Source organism: Heliangelus exortis, chromosome 31, assembly GCF_036169615.1.
Source record: "Heliangelus exortis chromosome 31, bHelExo1.hap1, whole genome shotgun sequence".
Classification (NCBI taxonomy): Eukaryota; Metazoa; Chordata; class Aves; order Apodiformes; family Trochilidae; genus Heliangelus; species Heliangelus exortis.
Genome location: NC_092452.1, coordinates 216,769 through 234,915, shown reverse-complemented (window position 1 = coordinate 234,915; position 18,147 = coordinate 216,769). Strand labels below are relative to the sequence as shown.

The window sequence follows — 18,147 nt, the reverse complement described above, 5'->3', positions numbered from 1 at the left end:
TTGGAGCCCTCGGGGGGGCTGCGTGGGGCGGTGAGCTTGGGGCGAGTCTGTGGGGTCCAACCCCACGGAGATCCCCGGACACTTCCACCCAGCGTCTGCAGCTTTACAAAGCCTCCCCCCAACCACCATTCTTCTTTTCTTCTTCCTTTCCCCCCCCTTTTTCTTTACCCCCATTTTTTCCTTTCCTTTCTTTCTGATTCGTTTCTTCTCCCTCGTTTTTTTTTTTTTTCTTGCTTCTTTTCTTTTTTCCTATTTTATTTCCCCCCCTTTTTTTTCTCTTACTGGCTTGTTTTTTGTTTTTTTTTTCTTTCTCTTTTTCTTCTTTTTTTTTTCTTCTTTTTTTTTTCTTCTTCTTCTTTTTTTTTTCCTCTTCTCCTTTTTTTTCTTTTTTCCTTCTCCCTCTTTTTTTTTTTTTTTTCCAAAAAGAAATTAATTTTTTTTTCCTGTAGACGCCAAGATAAGTGAACATCATTATCCCACAAGAAGTTAATTAGAAGTCGGCCCCTTCTCCTCCTTCCCTTTCTGCAATATTTCACCACAAATTCCCCCCCCAGAGCTCCTTCCAATATGTTGTGTATGAAATCCAGGGAGCAATAGGGAAACAGGTTGGCTTGGTGGGTTTGTACGTCACATGGAAAGGGCCTTCCTAATTAGTCTGGGGGTCATTAACAGCGAGCACAGAGCGAGCTGCTCAGCCTATGAGGGAGCTTTGTTGTGATGGACACCCGGGGTAGGAATAAAGTTGATGGAAAAGCCTAAATGCGTGCTGGGAATCCATTAAAAAAAAAATAAAATATATAAATTATATATATAGGGGGGGAGAAGGAAAAAACTTGTAAAACTTTTACGCCAAACAAAGTTATAAAAACTTTTCGTGCCTTAAGATATCAAAAGGTTTTATAACAAGAATAAAAGAGCGTGCGGCGGGGGGTGTGAAACCTGCTCCCAAAACTCATTAAATGCTGACTAAAATATCAAGCGTCAGGAACGCCACGCGGGGTTCAAAAATAGAGTTTGGGGTTGGGTCTGTTGGGCTGGGTTTTGTCTCATTTTTTTTTTTTTTTTAGAGGGAAAATGTGGGGCCCCCTACCCCGAGGTCACCCCCTCCACCCCCAGCTCCCTGGGGGCGGGGCGGCCGAGCCCCTCTCTGATTCCGCTTTATTACAAAAGGGTTAAAGGTGATGGACTTGACTTTATTGAAGTTCAAAGACATCATATATTCACATTTTTCTTCCTGGGGGTCTCACTCCCACCCCTGCATCCCTGGGCCCGCCTTGGAAAACCCCCGGCCGGAGCAATTTGTGGGAGAGCGGGGGTTGGTTCCGCTCTTCAATCCGAGCCCGCCCCCCAAAATAAAAACCAACTCCGGACCCTCCCCTGGCCCCACCACACATCTCACCCCTCCATCTAAGTGCAAGCTGGCGAGATACATGTGTCCTGACCCTGTTCTGCTTGTAGGTTCCCCCGTTGTGGTACCCAGAGCATCTTCAGTGCCCCCCTCCCACCCCCCGGTCCTCAGCCATCCCCTTCTCCCCCCTCCTTCTCTCCCCAGAACATTAACAGCCCTTTTCCTACATGGCACTGATGCTTAATGCTGCTGTAAACTCCCACATGGTCTATAAACTTGGATTTTACAACTGGCATTCCATTTTAGCTCACGAAAACTTTGAACTAGGCCTCCAGTTTCATTGTGCTGCAGTTGAACTGGAGCCTCGGAAAAGGGGAGAGGAGAAGGGGGAGGGAAAAGAGGGGAGAGGGGGAAAAAAAAAAAATTCCCTGGGCAAGGCTCCCTTATTTGTTTACTATTTACTGCGGAAGTCTTTTCCTTTAGCCAGACGGGGTAATTAAGAAAAATTAAGCTGTTTAGTGCTGCAGCCTTTATTACAATGTCTAGACTGGCCGCTTTTGTCCGGGCAGCCGCCGCTGTTACGGAGCATTAACTGCAGCTTCTGACCTCCCGATATTCACCTTATTGCACCTCTCTTTAGTTTTCCTAACCTTGGGAAGGTTTGGCAAACACTCATTAAAGAAAGGTGCTTGCTTTTTATTTTTTTTTTTTTTTCTTTCCCCTCCCTCGTTGTTTTTTTGTGGTTTTTTGTTTTTTTTTTCTCGCCGTGGAGGAGAAGCCTGGTCCCGGCTTGCGGCTCCATCTGCCTGGAAGATGGCTCCTATCTTCCTCTTGTCTGCTTGGCTTTCCAGCCCTCACAGAAAATTGGGGGGAAAAAAAAAAAAATTAAAAGAAATTCCCCTTTTAATCCTAATTTATTAAAAACGAAGCTTCGGCGAGGTTTGAGCCGGGGACAGGCGTCCTCTCAGCTTTGCAGGAAAAAAAGAAATGTAAGAAAATAAAGATAGAGAAGATTTTTTTTTTTTTTTTTCCCATCCATCGAGCCCCCTTTTTCTTCCCTTTCCCACTCTTTTAATGAGAACCATCCCTCTGAACATCCTTTCAAGATCATCTCGTGGTGGAACCAGAACGGGTTTATCACGGAATCCTGACGTGTGTTTGGATTTCATTGCGGGGGGGAGGGGTGCTGGGGGGGGGGGGGGTGGGGTGCAAACCGAGCCCATTTTGGCTTTTTAAAAATTACTACGATTTTAATTATTTTTTACAATAGCTTTGATTCTTTTTTATATTTGCTTTAATTTTTTTCTTTTTTTCTTCCTCCCACCGTTGTCAAATAAAATCAGAAGACACCATCAAAGGGGTTTTCACTCCACACGGTTGTGTTTAAAAGCAAGGATGAGAATTTTACAAGAACACGCTCAAGGGATGGGAATATTTTGTCCTGTTTCTTGCCTGCTGGGGGGTTTATTCGCCCCCCACCCTTTTTTTTTTTTTTTTTTTTTTTCCAATCGTCTCCCCCTCCCCTTCCCTCACCCATCCTCACAATCTCATCTCACCCCATCAAAAAACAGGGGAGAGAATCCAGCTTGGAAACCTCAACATAATCCACCCACCCCCTCCCCAGATAAAAAGAAGAACTCAGCCACCCTTTCAAATTGTTGTATTTACACCCAATAAACACACCACGGCACCCACGGCATCTTCGGGGTTTCTTTGTCCTGGAAAAGGTTGTGTAGGACACTGCGAGGCAAGGAAAAAAAAAATAATAAGAAAAAAAAAGAAAAGAAAAAGAAAAAGAAAAAAAAAAAAAAAAAAAAAAAAGAAAGAGAAAGAGAAAAAGGAAAAAAAAAAAAAAAAAAAAAGGAAAAAAAAGAAAAGGAAAAAAAAAGGAAAAAAAAGAAAAGGAAAAAAAAGGAAAAAAAAAAGTCATTGTGCAAAGAGGGAGGGGGGAAAGAAAATTACTTTAATGCCCCGAGCCTGGGAGTTGAACTTGTTTTCCTCAAGCAGGAATTTAAGGACTTGACTTTGCATTTGTGCTTTGCAGGTAGAAGGTATCCTGGGCTGATGGAAATGCAGCTGGGTCCTCGGTGTAATTCGAGTTTCATTTGTTTTTCTTATTAATATCATATGCATATATTTAAAGAAGATCGCTATATTGCTTTCAGAAAAATGCTAGGGGAAAAAAAAAAAAAAAAAAAAAAAATTAACTACAACCGGAAACCAGAGCAAAGCATCTGGAGCCAAATTCGGAGGAGGATTTTTGGGCCAAGAAAAATCCTATAAATTTCCATTCGCTGAGCTCCACACCAAACGTGGGCTCCAAGGTGGAGATTTCCAGTCCCTCCCAGTCCTGGTAGAGGAGATCGCAGGGAGCAGCATGAATATGGATGATGATCTTTCTGATATGCACTCAGATATTTAAACTCCTACAGAAGAAACCCACACCACAATGACCCCAAAGAGGCTTTTAAGAGGGGAAATTCTAATAAAATGGTCAAATAAAACCATAATGGAGAACAGCTTGCAATGTCTTTATTTGCCACAGAATTTCACAGAGTATCCCGGGGACTCACTTTACATACACAAAGATTTTAAAATTTTTTTTTTATGTTTTTTTTTTAATTTTTTTTTTTTATCCCTCTTATTGTTCTTCATCTCCCATTTCCAGGAAAAAAAAAAAAAAAAAAGAAAATAAAATCAAAAAGCACTACGAAATTTATTTACAAACCGTTTCAGAGTTATTGCAAACGGAGTTTTGCCTGGATTTACTCTGAAATGTAGAAATTACACGGCAGAAAATATATATATATGGATATATACTCCCACACGCCTGTATATATCTGCATATATATATATTTTTTTTTTATAGGAAGGGTGGTTGGAGGAGGTGGAAATAGTGAGCACGGTGGGTGTGAGTGTGCACACATCCACAGAGGACACGCAGGTCTGGGCGTGCATTCACACTCACACTCCCCCCGGATGAAGTGATTTGATCCTACAGGGAGACTTTGGCTGCTCTTGTGATAACCGGAGAGGGTTGCCTAAATAATAATAATAACAATAATAATAATAATAATTAAAAAAGGGGAAAATCCCAACCTGTTCTGGGGGGGGGGGGGGAAAAAAATTAAATAAAACGTTCGTGGAATCCAAGTCCTTGAAGCGGGAACTGAAAGAAAATCTCGCTCCTTTTTTTACTCACCACCGTCCCAGACATACAAATACAGGTAAGGAAAAGGCTTAAACTTTGAGGTTGCTTTGTCGACTCAAAGCCGTGCTGGTCACTGCTCCTCCTGGAGCCACAGCGACTTCACCAGCAGAGGGGAATGCAAAAGATGTTCACAACAAGGGATTTCCAGAGAAATACTGCAGGCGGTCTCTGCTTAATTTTTTTTCTTTCATTCTTCTGTTCTGAAACCAAATTTTAACCTGTCGGTCAGTGAGATTTAGCATCCTAGACAACTGGAGCCTTTTTTCTTTGTTTATATAGACATTGAAGAAGAATTCTCTCTCTAGCTCTCTGATCTGGAATTTCGAGTAGGGGCACCTCTTCTTCCTCGTTCTGGGAGCACCTTAAAAGAACCACAGAGCAAAATAAACATCCTAAGGCAAGGCAAGACACAGACTCATCTTCACAACCGGCCAGATAGAGAGGGGCATCTTAATAATTCCAGTTATTTAACGCAGGGGGAGAGAGAGCTCTTCCAGCAGTTCGCCCATTGTTAGGGGTGGTAGAGGTGAGGTTACGCAGGGTCTTAAGGACCGCGGTGGAATTATTTCCCCCCTCCTCTCTTCACAGGGCTTTGCGCAGGCAAATACAGACATTTTCAGGGCAGCTAAGCATTCATTTATAAATTAAAAACCACCTCCAGCCGGAGACCGGAGGCAGCAGGCTGCTGGAGTTGGGTTTAGAGAGGCTGAGGGGGAAAAAAAAAAACACCCAAAAACCTGCACAGCAAACTCCAAGCCCACACTCAGCTGCAAATCTGTTATGTGTATAGAAACAGCATGAGCAAGGTTGGAATTAGAGGAACTAGATATTATGTTCCGCATAAGTTTCTGATTAACTCCAGTCTTCGCCACACACGCAAAAAGGAATCAAAGTCAAAGCGAGCTGAGCATCTGAGCTGCAAAAGGGGATTTGCATCACGAAAGCAAAGAGGGAAACAAACCAGCCCTCCCCTCTTCCCAAAAGGACCCTCACTGAACGCTCACTTGCAAAGTTGCCTGGAATCAGCCTTTAAAAAAGCTCCTCCAAGACTGCCTGGGAAATGGGAGTCCATGCAAGAGGAAAAACCATCCCAACCTAAGCACCAGCCCAGAAGATCCGAGGGGGGAAAAAAAAAAACAAAACCAAAAACCAAACCACAAACCCGACACGTAAGTAAAAGCTCTTCCTGACAAAAGCGAAACGCTCCAGTGGGCTTGGGGGAGAATAAATGCCACTTTCAACAGAAAAGTCGAAGAAAACGCTCAGCTTCGCCTGCAAATCCGTCAGCTTTCCCCCTCCATCCCGTACCCCCACCGAGAGAAAAGGTTCGACATGCAGTTTTAATTAATTAAAAAAAAAAAAAAAAAAGAATAATGATAATAAAAAAATCCCCCAACGTTTTGCATGCATCTTAATGCCTAAAAGAAAGCAGAGGCTTCTAAAGTAGTGTTCTGCCCAATTGCCTTTTACCCTCAGCAACCCGGGACCAAATCCTTTTAAAATGCTCATGTAAGTTCATGATCAAAGTTAATATTTGTCACGATGGTGTGCTTTTAAAATTTCACAGACTCAAAGATACTGTGTCTGCGCCTAACATCTCCATTTTTTTTTTTTTCAAAGAGCTTTTCCCATCGTAAAAATTCTTCTCGTTGGAAGAAAGAGCTTTGTAGGTTATAATAAAATCCTTTGAATGCTTATAAAACTCCACATAAAATTTGACCGACAAAACACACGGGCTAGTCCCTTAACCTTTCCATTTACTGCTCTACCTACTCGAATTGCTGCTTTTGCTTCCTTCCTTGGTGACAGAAGAGGACGAGGCTGAAGACCCTGGGTTTGTGTTTTCCTCCTCATCTTCCGGGTCTGTACCTTGCTCTCCGCGGGATGACAGCGCATGGGCTTGGGACTCTGCCTCCACTTTGCCCTCTCCCTTCTGCAGGCAGCTCTCGGGCGGATTTTCCGCGCCGCAATAGGCGTTTTCGAAGAAGCGGTCGAAGCCTTGGGGCAAGACCGTGTTTTTGTTCATGCTGGTGTAGAATCCCGTCGACGCCGGGTGGTTGGAGCTGGGGTGGTGGTGGCTGTACACGCTCTCGTTTTTCATTAGCATTTCGGTCATGGTGGAAGGCGGGATGCACTCTCTATGCATCAGATCTTCTGCGGAATAACACGAGGCGTAATTGCTTCGGTGGTGCCATTTACTTGAGGGGTCTAGACCATAGGAGACCTCTCGCACGGGCTGCACTTGCGAGAGGTTGGTGGAGTAAGGGTAGGAGATTTGGCGAGAGGGGGCCTGTGGCAAGAAGGAGGACACGGTAGAAAATTCAGGGACGTAATAGGTACAGCTGGGGAGGTAGAGATTGGAAGCGCAACCTGCCCTTTCTCCAAACTCAGCGCTCCTCTCCTTACGCGACTGGGAGCAGAAGTTGCCCAGGTTCACCGAGTTAAACATCTTTCTCCTTTTCTTGCTCCTATAGCTGGATGTTTTGGAGGCGATGTGCGGAGGGGAAAAAATTTGGGAAGGCGAGATGACGCGCTATCCGTCTTAGTCGCTCCGGCAGACACGTGATCCAAAGTAGATATTGTCATATATCAGTTTGGAGCACTTAGATGCGTAGGAGTGGTTCACTTAGGTAAGATCTCAGAGGTTCAAACGATTGGTTTGCAAACACCGCAGAAACATTATGAAAATCAATTGCAGATTTGGGTTCATTTTCCCGAAGGCACACCCCTTGTAAGGCTCCACGGCAGAACAAGGACGAGGGGCGGCTGGGGAAGTTGCTGCTTTTTTTTTTTTTTTTCTTTCCCCTCTTTTTTTTTTTTTTTTTTAATTTTTTTTTTTTTTTTTTTTTAATCCTTGCTTCTTTTTTTTTTTTTTAATGTTTTTTTCCTTCTTGCCTTTTCTCTTTTTTTTTTTTTCCTTTATTTCTTCTTCTTTTCTTTTTTTTTTTTTCCGTCCGAATTGGACCCTGCTCGCTGCTTTTTAGCGGGGTTTGGAGGTGGGGTGAGGGCGATTTGGGCTGGGGAGGGGAGGAGGGGAGAGGGAGGGTCTTACAGAGCTCTAGCGGTGCTTTTCCTCCCATTTTCCAAGATTTTAATTACGCTGATTATGATAATTTATTACGACGGCTATTTCTACCCTTCAGAAAGGTTCCTGGATAGTCTTTAGGTAGCTCAATAAAATCACTGGAGACCCAGAAGTAAGTTTTCCAACATTTCTTGCTGCAGGGGGGCTGCCCGGCTCTCCTTACAGCCGGGCTGCTAAATGATGAGTAAACCTCTATCTCTCGATCTGGGAGGGAGGGGGGTGGGGGGTGTCGGTGCTAATTAACAAGCTTCTAACATACGCTAATTATGTCGATCTCTATGTGCACATCAAGTATACATCAGCCCAGTTGGCACGCTTGATGGAGAATTCTCCCATTTAAGCACCGAGAGCGTGCGGGGGGGATCGCGTAAAGTTTCCAAGTTTAAAGTTAAAGCAGGCCTGGCTTAATGACTTTTGATATCGAATTAGCGATCTATCAAGGAATAGAACAAATGAATTAAGTCGCTGTCTAATAAATATTCGAAAACCTCCTTTAATGTTTGGTTAAATATTTATTGAGTAAGAGGGGCAGATTGAATATTTAATGCGGTTGTTTATTGTGAATCAATGAATGGACTTTCAGCAACGCTCTCATCATTTATTCTTCCAGCTGAAATGAAAAAGATATTCTTATTAAAGTCATTTGTCTTTTAATCCCCTGCCCCGGGATCCTCCTCTTTTCCCGTCTTGTATTTCCACCCAAATAAACAAATTAAAATGAAATAAAAATCAAAAACCAGGAATATCGCGACGCTGCCAGATAATTCCCGAGTTTTGCAAAGAATTCCTAAAAATTCAAGCCCTCTTCTGCAAAGGGAAAGTGCACCTGAAGGGCGCGTAACTTCCGCGGTACCAGGCGCCGAGGGGTTTCCCGCTGCCTTTCAAGATTCCTGAAGGAGCAAAATTGCCCGCAACAATTGGGTGTTAATCGGGTTTCCACCTGGATTAGGGATCATCTGCTGGAGGTGGAAAAGATTTATCTGCTGCGCAGGGGCGGCTTCTTCCACCAAGAAATGAAAATATTGCAGAGCAGCCCCCTTTTAAAATCATTTTCTTTCCGAGGTGCCAAGCGGGCATTTTCCCCCTCGAATTTTTCCTTTTTAAAACACTCAGTAAAAGGAAGAATCAAGAAAAATACGGAATGGTCCCCACAAAACTCGATCTGAAACTCCTGTGCTTGCTGTGAGCTGAATCCTCCGACCCAAAGCGCAGAGAGGATTTTGTCTTTTGACTTGCAGCAAATTCAGGCAGTAAGAAAGAAAAAAAAAAAAAACAAACTCAGGAGCAGGGGGAAAAAACCCCAAAGCAAACCAAACCAAAACCTCAGGGTTTTGCCTTCGCTACCTGAAAAAAAATATAATAAAATGTAAAACCTGACACGAAAATAACCAATTATTCCAAAAGAAGCATCGGAGGATCCCAGCCCTGCTCGGGGGTGTCCCTTTTGCTGCTCAGCATCCCTGGGCAGATCCTTTTTTCGCTTTGTTTTTCTTTATTTAATTAAATTTAATTTGTTAGCACCCCAACCTGCTGCTTGCTTTTTGACCAGGGGGGGGCTGCTTAATTCCTAGGGGAGAAAGAAGGGAGAAAAACCCACTTGGAGCACCCGGGCAGAGGTTTCAAGCTCTGCGAAATATAGAAATATACTGAAATTCTGCTGCACGATAAGTGGTGGGGGGGGAAAAGTTGATTTTTCGTGGAAGAAAAGAACCTCTCAAGCACGGACCTTGCAGCCGAGCAGAGAGCAAAGGATGCCTGAGGAAAAAAAAATAAATAAAAAATTGCAGTGGATATTTCAACAGAGCTTTTCAAATTCTAATTATCAGGCGGTGTGCCGGGACTTAAAAAAAAATGTATTTATTAGGAAATTTTGAAAGAGAACATGGCGGCTTCACATGGAAAAGGTTGTGGGCTCTTCCCTCTCATCCTCAAGGCGCTGCTGAGCGTTTATTCTCATTAATTTCTGGCTTTCCTCCCCCTCTTTTTCTAGCTTTGAATTTTCTATTTAAATAGCTGGTCTCATAAAACCCTTTTTATAAGGGACCGGGGCATGTGAGGCTCTCTCCGAGCGTGTGTGCGGAGATAGAGATATACACACATATAAATACGGCTGTAATTCCAAAATGAGCTGTGTTTTCCTCTCTAATGCACCGTTTGGCTGATGAATATATAGATATTTAGAGGCAAGAACTCTGGCTGCAGACACGGATTTCTCCAGGTCGGTAATCTACCCTGCTTTATGACTTGGCCATCTTTTTGGGCAAAACTTTTAATTAAAGTGTCAGCGATCTTTTAACTTGGCTTTTTATGGAGCAATATTAATACTAACTATAAACTAATAATGTTAAGCTATTGTTTATGGGTGTAATTTACACACACCTACCCCATTCCCTCCTGTTTGCAACCTGCGTGGAGCGTTCTCCTTCCTCTTTAAAAGGAAAGACTCTAAAATACAAATTTTTTTTTTTTTTTTGGTAATATTTATTCCCAACCCAGATTCCATGGGAAGGCTGGAGGCGGGAAGCTTGGCATCCAGGGGAGGAATTGGAGCGTGGTGTCGAGGAAAAAAATCCCCAAGCAGGTCCTTAACCCCCAAACAAAGCCCAGACATCCTCAAAAAAAAAAAAAAAAAAGCCCCTAACACAACAGCAAACAAGAGAAAAAATCCTTGTGGCATGGAACTCGCCGTCTCCTCTCTAGGTGCGGGAATAATTTATTGCCCTTGGTAGGTAAATGCATCGAAACCGAGCTCTGGTGTCGTTTTGTTTTTTAAACCCGGTTTAAAGGCTGGGATTTGCCTTGCTTCCTGCAAGGAAGCAGAGAAGAGGCAGCTGTGGAGTCACAGCACTTGAATTTGACCACCAAAGTGACCACCATAAAACGGGATGAGGGCTGGCGGCTCGCATTCCTTTTGGTTGCCAAAAAAAAAAAACAAAAAACCAAAAACAACAACAAAAAAAAAAAACAAGCAAATAACTGAAAGACAGAACCTTAAAGCATCCAGAACGTTTCAAGCCCTTCGGGTTTGTTTCCTTTTGAAAAAATAAATTATTTTCCTGGCAAAAAGCTTAGAGCGTGGAGGGGGAAATTAAATAAAAAGTTGCATTTGAAAGGGGGGGGGGGGGTGTGAAAAAAAATCTATCTATGGGAAGTACACAAGCGAGGAGGAATTTCTGATTTTACTGGGACTGTACAAGGTGAAACCGCCCCGTCTAAGAAGAAATTTTTTCTCCCTTTATTTCGTTATTTCGCGCTTAGTGGGAAGGAAAAGGAGGCGGCAGCAGCGAGCTCGTCCCTCCTTGTGTCTTCTGCAATTAAACACACAAAAAATACCCAGTTTCATCCTGGCACCTCAAGCAGAGACCTCTCTCTCCCCAAGCTGCTTCAGCAGAAAAAGCAAAATGCAAAAAAAAAAAAACCCAATTTTCCAAGCACTCGCCTCCCCCGGAGTTTCCCCCCCCTCTTTGCTCCGGAGTCCGCGCTGATTTTCCTGATCTAATGCAAACACTTAACACATTTAACAGGGTTTTCAGCAAGCACCCAGGCTGGAGGCTGGCGGGATGTGTTTTGCGTTACTAAACATGAATTTTAAGGAGATGCTAGAGGCGTTTCCTGACCAGAAAACATTGTAGCAATAGCAGCAAAATAAAAAAAAAAAAAAATAGGAGTTGTGAAAGTTGGCTTCATCTGATCTCTGTAAACAGCTGAAGTTATATTTTGATTTAAGTTAATCCTGTGCTTGAACTCTTCTCAATAAATCATTATTTAATTTTTTTTTTTGTTTGTTTTCCTTCTCACTGGAGAGAGAAGATTTTTTAATTTTTTTTTTTCCTTCCCCCCCTCCTCAAGCTGGAGTCATCTGAATGCAATGTAAATTCGTCAGCAACCTCCCAGCTCCGCTCAAAAACTTTTTTGTAAGTATTACTAGAAAGAAGTCTTTGTCCGAGCCCTTACAGTAGGAAAACTACTGACTGGGGGAGATAAGGAGGGGTTAAAAAAGGAAAAAAAAAAAAAAAGGAGGACAAACAAAAAAAATACAAAGTATATTTTATACCAACCTTCTTCCTCACTGTGCTCTGGAGATATCTGGTGTATTATTTAAAACCTGAATATTTTCTTTGCATGAGGGCGGCTCAGAGTTTGCTTTTTTTTTTTTTTTTTTTTTTTTTTTTTTTTGGGGGGGGGGGGGAGGGTGGTGTAAAAAAATATAATAAGCGATTTTTCCAACCTGCAGGGCTAACCTGTGCTCACCCGGGGTGCAAAAAGCACTTCTGGGGCAGAAGCATCTCCCAGCAGCTGCGGAGAGGTGCTTTGCTTTTGCTAAAAAGGCTCCAACTTCTGCTCTCTGGTGACTTTGGCTTATCAGATGTTCTCCAAGTGATTTTTCCCTCCCTTCCCCCACGGGGCTACGATTGCTTCCTCAGTTGGACTTAAAAAAAATGAAATAAATAAAAGAAAAAGAAAGAAAGAGAGGAAGCTCAGGCCTGTAAACGGATCAGTAGACACCGCGTGTGCGTAGAGGGAGAGACAACAGCTACAAGTGGGAAGCGCTGGGGAAATATTATAATTGTCTCCCAAATGGCAAAGAGAAATTGGATTGGAGGGATGCCAGGCTGCGAAAAGAAAAAAAGGAAAAAAAAAAGACAAAAAAATAGAAAACCCAAGCCAAAACTATATAAGCTGTGAACAAATCAAAAGAGGTGGTGCTGGAACTGCAAAAAAAAAAAAAAAAAAAAAAAAAAAAACCAAAAAAACCAAAAAACAAAGACTTAGATCTCTCTAGACCTGAGCTGCAAGTTCAAAATCATGTGGACTTAATCAAGATAAAAGCGGATTGAACTCTGCTTCCCAACCGCAGGCAAGGCTGGGACTGACTGGGCTAAAAATGTGTCGGATTCCAAGAGAAGGGATCCCGAGGAGCTGAGCTCGACGGTAAGCGCTATAACCGAGCTATTTATGCTAATTTTCCCCCCCGTTATCCACAGGCAGAGCCGATGCGGGGGGGTAGCAGTGCCTGTGTGTTCTCATCTATTTATTTACATTTTTTTCCCCCCCTCCTCAGCAGAGCTCGGTTCGCAGGGAGCTCCTGAAGCTGGTGAAGAAGGCGAGGGTCGGGGAATTGAAGTCAAACTTCACGGCGGCTGCGAAATTCAGGCAGAAAACCCAGAGGAACACCTGTTTCTGCCCCATCTCCCATTGCCCCCCCTCCAAACCTCGAAAAATACTTATTTAAACACAAAGGGAGACACCTGAAACACACCCAAACCTTTTCAAAAGAGAATCCCTTTATTCGCCAGGCGTTGCTCCTTATTAACTTCAAGTAAAATGGACAAAACAGGGAAAAAAGTCGGAAATCGTGGCGGGGAAAATGTTTTTAGCAAAACAGTCCCGTAAATGCAAAGTTCATAACAGAAGGTGGGCGGTAAATCCTCCCCAGCTTTATTAAAACCGCGCAGACGTTTGCATGCGGGGTGTTTAATCCTTAAATACTCAGGAAATCATCCCCAAGTATTGCACTTTAATACTTTGGCTCCCGCACCTCTCCTTTTTTTATTATTTTAATATTTTTTTTTTCTCTCCACAGCTAAGCCCTGGCTGTATTTCCCTCAGATAACCATTGATCAAAGGCGAATCTCAACGCTTTATGGGGATAAACTCCAATAATTCGCAACGGAGGGCGCGACGGCGCTGGGCTCTCTCTTCCATCCCCGCATTAATCAGAATAAAATGAAACAAAATCCTTCAGCTGCTTCACGGGCTGACATTTGCCAACCGGAGGGAAGATAAATGCTGCCGGCAGAGGAGTGGGAGGTGGAAAATGCCCCTCTCCACCCCCCCTCCATCCACCTCTGGAGCAAATGTAGGTACCTGCCTGTAGAATTTATCCCTGCCTGCAAAAACCCATCCACCACTGATTTTTTAGCTGGAAAAGGAGGTGGATGAGGGCACAGAAATCTCTTTTAAATAAGTTGCCTTGGTCCATGCCCTCTCCGCGCAGCGCGGGTCCTTCATTCCCCTACGGAATGAAAATCCAAAATGAAATAAATATATTTATTTATTTCTCCTATCTTATTCTTCATGGGAAATGGGAGCTGAGTGTTTTGTTGGCTCCACAGCCAGTTAAAATTAATCTATAAATAAATTAACGTACCGGGAGTTCTCCTTTAATCAGGTGTTGGCTTTCAAATACCTCCTGTATGGAGAGCGGATAAATTATGAATTAAAAAACGGTCAAAAAATGAACCCAATAACCTAATCCCTCCTTTTGGCCGCTCTTCAATATTTTCTTTCTCTCCCTCATTCCTCTCTTTCTTTTCATATTTATTCGAAAACTGGGATTCCACAGCACGAGCAGGAACACGAAGTTCTTTGCTCCACCACCACAAATCCTCAGAAATCTTTATTTTTTTGCTAGATCCAACCCTGCTACACCCCCGTATTCCTTCTCATCGAATATTCCTACGGCATTTCCAGGGATTTCTAGTCAGCAGAGCCTAGATTTCCCTAAATAACTATAAAATTATCTCTTCAGATTAAACGAAAGCGAATAGATGCAAACCCTGCTTCTCCAGCACACTCATTTCCTCCCATCATCTGGCTAATTTCACCCTTTCACCCCAAATTTCTCTCTCTCTCATTTTTTTTTTTTTTTTTCCTTCGCAGAAATGGAAAATAGGGAAGATGGAGCCTTTTTTTTTTTTTTTTTCCCCTTCCTTTTGGTGTTTTCGGGGCCCCCGGGAGATGCTCGCTCCCCTCGCTGGGTTTTCCAGGCGCTCATTGTCACCTCTTTGTCACCGGGGAGGGTGGGGGGGTCACCCCATCGCCCCCCACTACAAATCTGCCTGTTAGAGGAGAAAGAAAGAGCACAAACACCCCCCGAAAAACGCGGGATATCCGCATTTTAGGGGCTGTGCCCGCTCCGCGCTCGGCTCCGCAGCCCCGGGCGCTGCCGGGGGAGCTGGGAGAAGGAACGGGGAGTGAAGTGGGGTTAAGGGGGGGGAAAATAGGGGTGCAAAGCCCACTCCCCACCCCCCACCAGGCTTTTTACCTCTTTACGCCCTTTTTCCACTGCCCAATAGAGAAATTCGCTGTTTCGGGCATCTTGGGTTGGCTTCTCCCCGCTTTAATTTTTTTTTTTTTTTTTTTTCCGCTCCCACCTTCTAATTAGATTTTTTTTTTGTTTGTTTTTTTTTTTTTTCTTTTCCGGAATGCAAAGGTTCAGCCTCAAAGCAGCGGGGGGGACGGTGAGGAGAGGGGAGAAGGGGAAGGACAGCAGGACTTACCGCACTGCAAGAGGTAAGGGGATTCGGGGGTTTTATAGCCCCCCGTCCCGTCTTCCACCCGTCCCCCCCCCCTTTTCACCCCATTCCTTGGCTTATTGCTTATTTATTATTAACCCCTCCCTCCCCCCCTCGTCCCTCTCCTGCTCAGGACTTTTCCAGAAGTCAAATATAAGCAAAAAAGCATTCAAATCCGCGCTGTTTTATTCAATTTATTCCCATCCCTGGACCCACTCAATCCACCTTTTTTTTTTTTTTTTTTTTTAAACAATCACTTTATTACCCCTTTATGCCAAAATTTTCCCCTGGAAGACAAAAATTTCTGTTCCTCTCCCTCCCTTCACCCTCTTAATTTCCCACCCCCCCTTCTTTCTGCCTCTCTCCTTACCAGAACGCATTTCATTGTTTTCTGGAGGAAATGGGAATGTTGAGACATTAAATCTTAATTGGGCTTTTCTTTATGATGTTTAATTTCCTCTATGGCAGACGGGTTTGCATCTTGCTGGAGAAAAAAAAAAAAAAAAAAAAGAAAAAAAGGGGAAAAAATCTGTATGAGAAAAAAAAAAGGGAAAAAAAAACAAAAGAAAAAAAAAGAAAAAAAAAGGAAAAAAAAAAAAAGGAAAAAAAAGAAAAGGGAAAAAGAAAAGAAAAAAGAAGAAAAAAAAAAAGGATAATTGGAAAATAACCCCAAACAACAGATAAAAGGAAAAGGGGTTTCATTGCTTGAAATCCTTAGTCCAGCTCGGCAGGGTGAAAAAGGATTTTTTTTAAAAAAATCAGAATTTTGAGCAAAAAGGCTCCATAAAAACCAACCCCCGGACTTACGCTCCAGCTCTTGGCTCCTTTCTCAGCCCCTCACCGGCTGCAGGGGGGGGAAAAAAGAAAATAAACGCCACGGTTGCGGCATTGAGCGGGTTGGGCGGCGGCAATGGCATTGCCCGCGGCGGAGAGGTGCGGACGGGCCGCGGAAGGGAGGCTGGAGGCTTAACTTGACCTTCACTTTGCGAGGGTTCCCCGCCCACCCAGCCCGGCGGCCCCGCCGGCTCCTCCCGCGGGCAGAGCAGCGCGGACAGCCTTCCGCGGCCGCGGAAATGCAGGGGAAGGAATGAAAAAAAAAAAAAAAAAAAAAGAAATAAAATAGAGTGAGGTATGAGTAAAAGAAAATGTTGATTAAAATAGGGATAAAAATTTAAGAATAATAATAAAAAAAAATTAAAATGGAGGGGAGTAAAGGTGAACGCGGGGCACGTTCTGTCCTGGAATCTCTTCAAAAAATAAAATAATAAAAAAAAATCAATACTTTCGCGATTTATTTTTCAGTTCTGGATGAGGAGGAGAGTTGAAGGCAAATTTTAGTCTAACAACCCCCTAAATAGGGGCTAAACCCTATTTAAGCCCCTCAGACCCTTTTGTCTCTTTTTCCACTCCGAGGAACCCCCTCCCATCCCACCTCATCCCCTTCCCCACTCGTCCTGCGAAGTTACCAAATATCCCACAGCACATTTTGCCTCCCCCTCACCTTTCTTTTCCCCCTCCAAAAAAAAAAAAAACAAAAAAAAAAATCCCTTTTCCCCTATAAAAAAAGGAGAACACGGAACCGCGCGGATCTTCTTGGCAAAGAAATATTTTTTTTTTTAGCGCCAGTTAGGAAGGAAAGAAAAGGGAGGGGGAAAAAATCTATTTAAATGGGGTAAGAGACATTTATTTTGAGGAGGGATTACAGGGGCTTGGAAGAAGCGTTTTGGGTGAAAAAAAAATCATAACGTGCAACTTTGTCAGTGTTCAGAGCCCTTTGTGTGTGGGGGGTGGGTGACAGATGCTTTATTTCAGAGGCTTCTCTATAAAGAGATAATTATATCTCTAGTTATCCACTGGAGCAATAAATACTCTTCATCCTCAATTACAGATGAAGATGGTTGTTTTAAATACCCATAAAGTCAGTGCCTGGGCTCTGGGTGGAAGCTGAAAACGGGGGGGTTTGGGAGGGAGGAAAAGAGGAAGGAAAAACCTCATATCCCCCACCCTCCAAATGTTTAAAAAAAATATATATATAACAATATAATAATCTTTTTATTTGTGCCACGTATGGCCTTTCCCCCCTCCTTTTTTTTTTTTTTTTTTCCCTCCTTTTCCATTTTTCCTCCCCTTTATTTTACAAAACCTAAACTCCCCCCGACATTCCCCCTTGCTGCCTCGGGTCTCCCACTCTACTTTTCCCCCCCCTTGATTTTTTAAAAATGCTTTAGTAGCCTCTGGTCTCACCTCATAATAGTTTACTGGTTCATCATAAAAAAAAAAAAAAAAAAAAGAAATGAATTTCCACGCTCTGGGTAATTATCGACATTTCTCCCCCCTCCCTGTGGGTTTGGAAGGCACAAGAGTGTGGTGGCTGGGGAAAAAAAAAAAAAAAATAAAAATTACGAATATTAATAGGCTTTCTCTTTGCAAGAAATTAATTTTGGCAACCGTTTTTATAATGAGATATCCCGATGGTTTATATGTTCTCCGTGGCAATGTTCAGCTAACTCGGGCCTAAAATGGAAGCATAAAATCGCTTTAAAAATTACAGGTAGATTTTGAACGCGGATTTGAGGCGCACGGGCTCATATTCCAGCTGTACCAAAACGTGAGTTAAATGGGATTTATTCTGATTAGGGGAAGATATAAGATTTCTGGCGGGTTTTTTTACCAGAAAAGAGGTGAAAAAAAATCACATTTCCGAGCTGACAAAAGTAGGTTTAAGTAGGTACTTTAAAGTAGGTTAAAAGTAGGTTAAAGTAGGTACTTTATATACAAAAAGAGCCATTTTTTGATCTGAAATCGAGAGAAAGGAGGGAAATCTTCCCTCAAGCTGCCGGGAAGCAGAGTTAGCAGAAGATTTATCGGGGGGCGAGGGGCGCGTATCTTTATTTCCTAGCGGAGAAACATGAAAATAAAGTCACTTAATGAAGTCTGCCTCTTAAAAAAAAAAAAAAAAAATAGAGTAAGAGCTTGTGGAGAATCAACAAGACGCAGCCAGCAGAAAATCCGCGCAATTTCCCCGCAGTCAGGACCGCAGCCGACTGATCTTTTTATCTTTTCTTATCCCTTTCATCTTTATTATCACTCTTGTTAACAACACCGATGAGACTGGATACATATATCTCCTTTAAATGCAGTCATCCATGGAGCCATTGGAGCTGCGAGCTACAGATATATTAATTAATTTATTCCCTCAACAGTA

The 18,147-nt window shown here is 43.0% G+C and overlaps 2 protein-coding genes across 9 annotated transcripts in view; one reads left to right on the top strand and one right to left on the bottom strand.

Annotated features, from left to right (window-relative positions):
• The window catches only part of ATF7 (activating transcription factor 7), a 190,655-nt gene that overhangs the window by 123,317 nt on the left and 49,191 nt on the right, over positions 1-18,147 (top strand). The window lies entirely within an intron of this gene.
• Positions 4,688-7,008, bottom strand: HOXC11 (homeobox C11). Its single transcript, XM_071729466.1, has 2 exons — positions 6,333-7,008; positions 4,688-4,920 (listed from the first exon to the last, which is right to left on the bottom strand). The coding sequence occupies exons 1-2, from the start codon at positions 7,006-7,008 to the stop codon at positions 4,688-4,690; spliced, it is 909 nt and encodes a 302-aa protein (XP_071585567.1).

What these genes read in the sequence shown, in the direction of transcription:
- HOXC11 (XM_071729466.1), bottom strand. Translation starts at nt 7,008, where the DNA reads ATGTTTAACTCGGTGAACCTGGGCAACTTCTGCTCCCAGTCGCGTAAG. An exon ending in AAGCAAAAGCAGCAATTCGA is followed by an intron (nt 4,921 to 6,332) that starts GTAGGTAGAGCA and finishes GGTTCTTTTAAG; the next exon opens with GTGCTCCCAGAACGAGGAAG.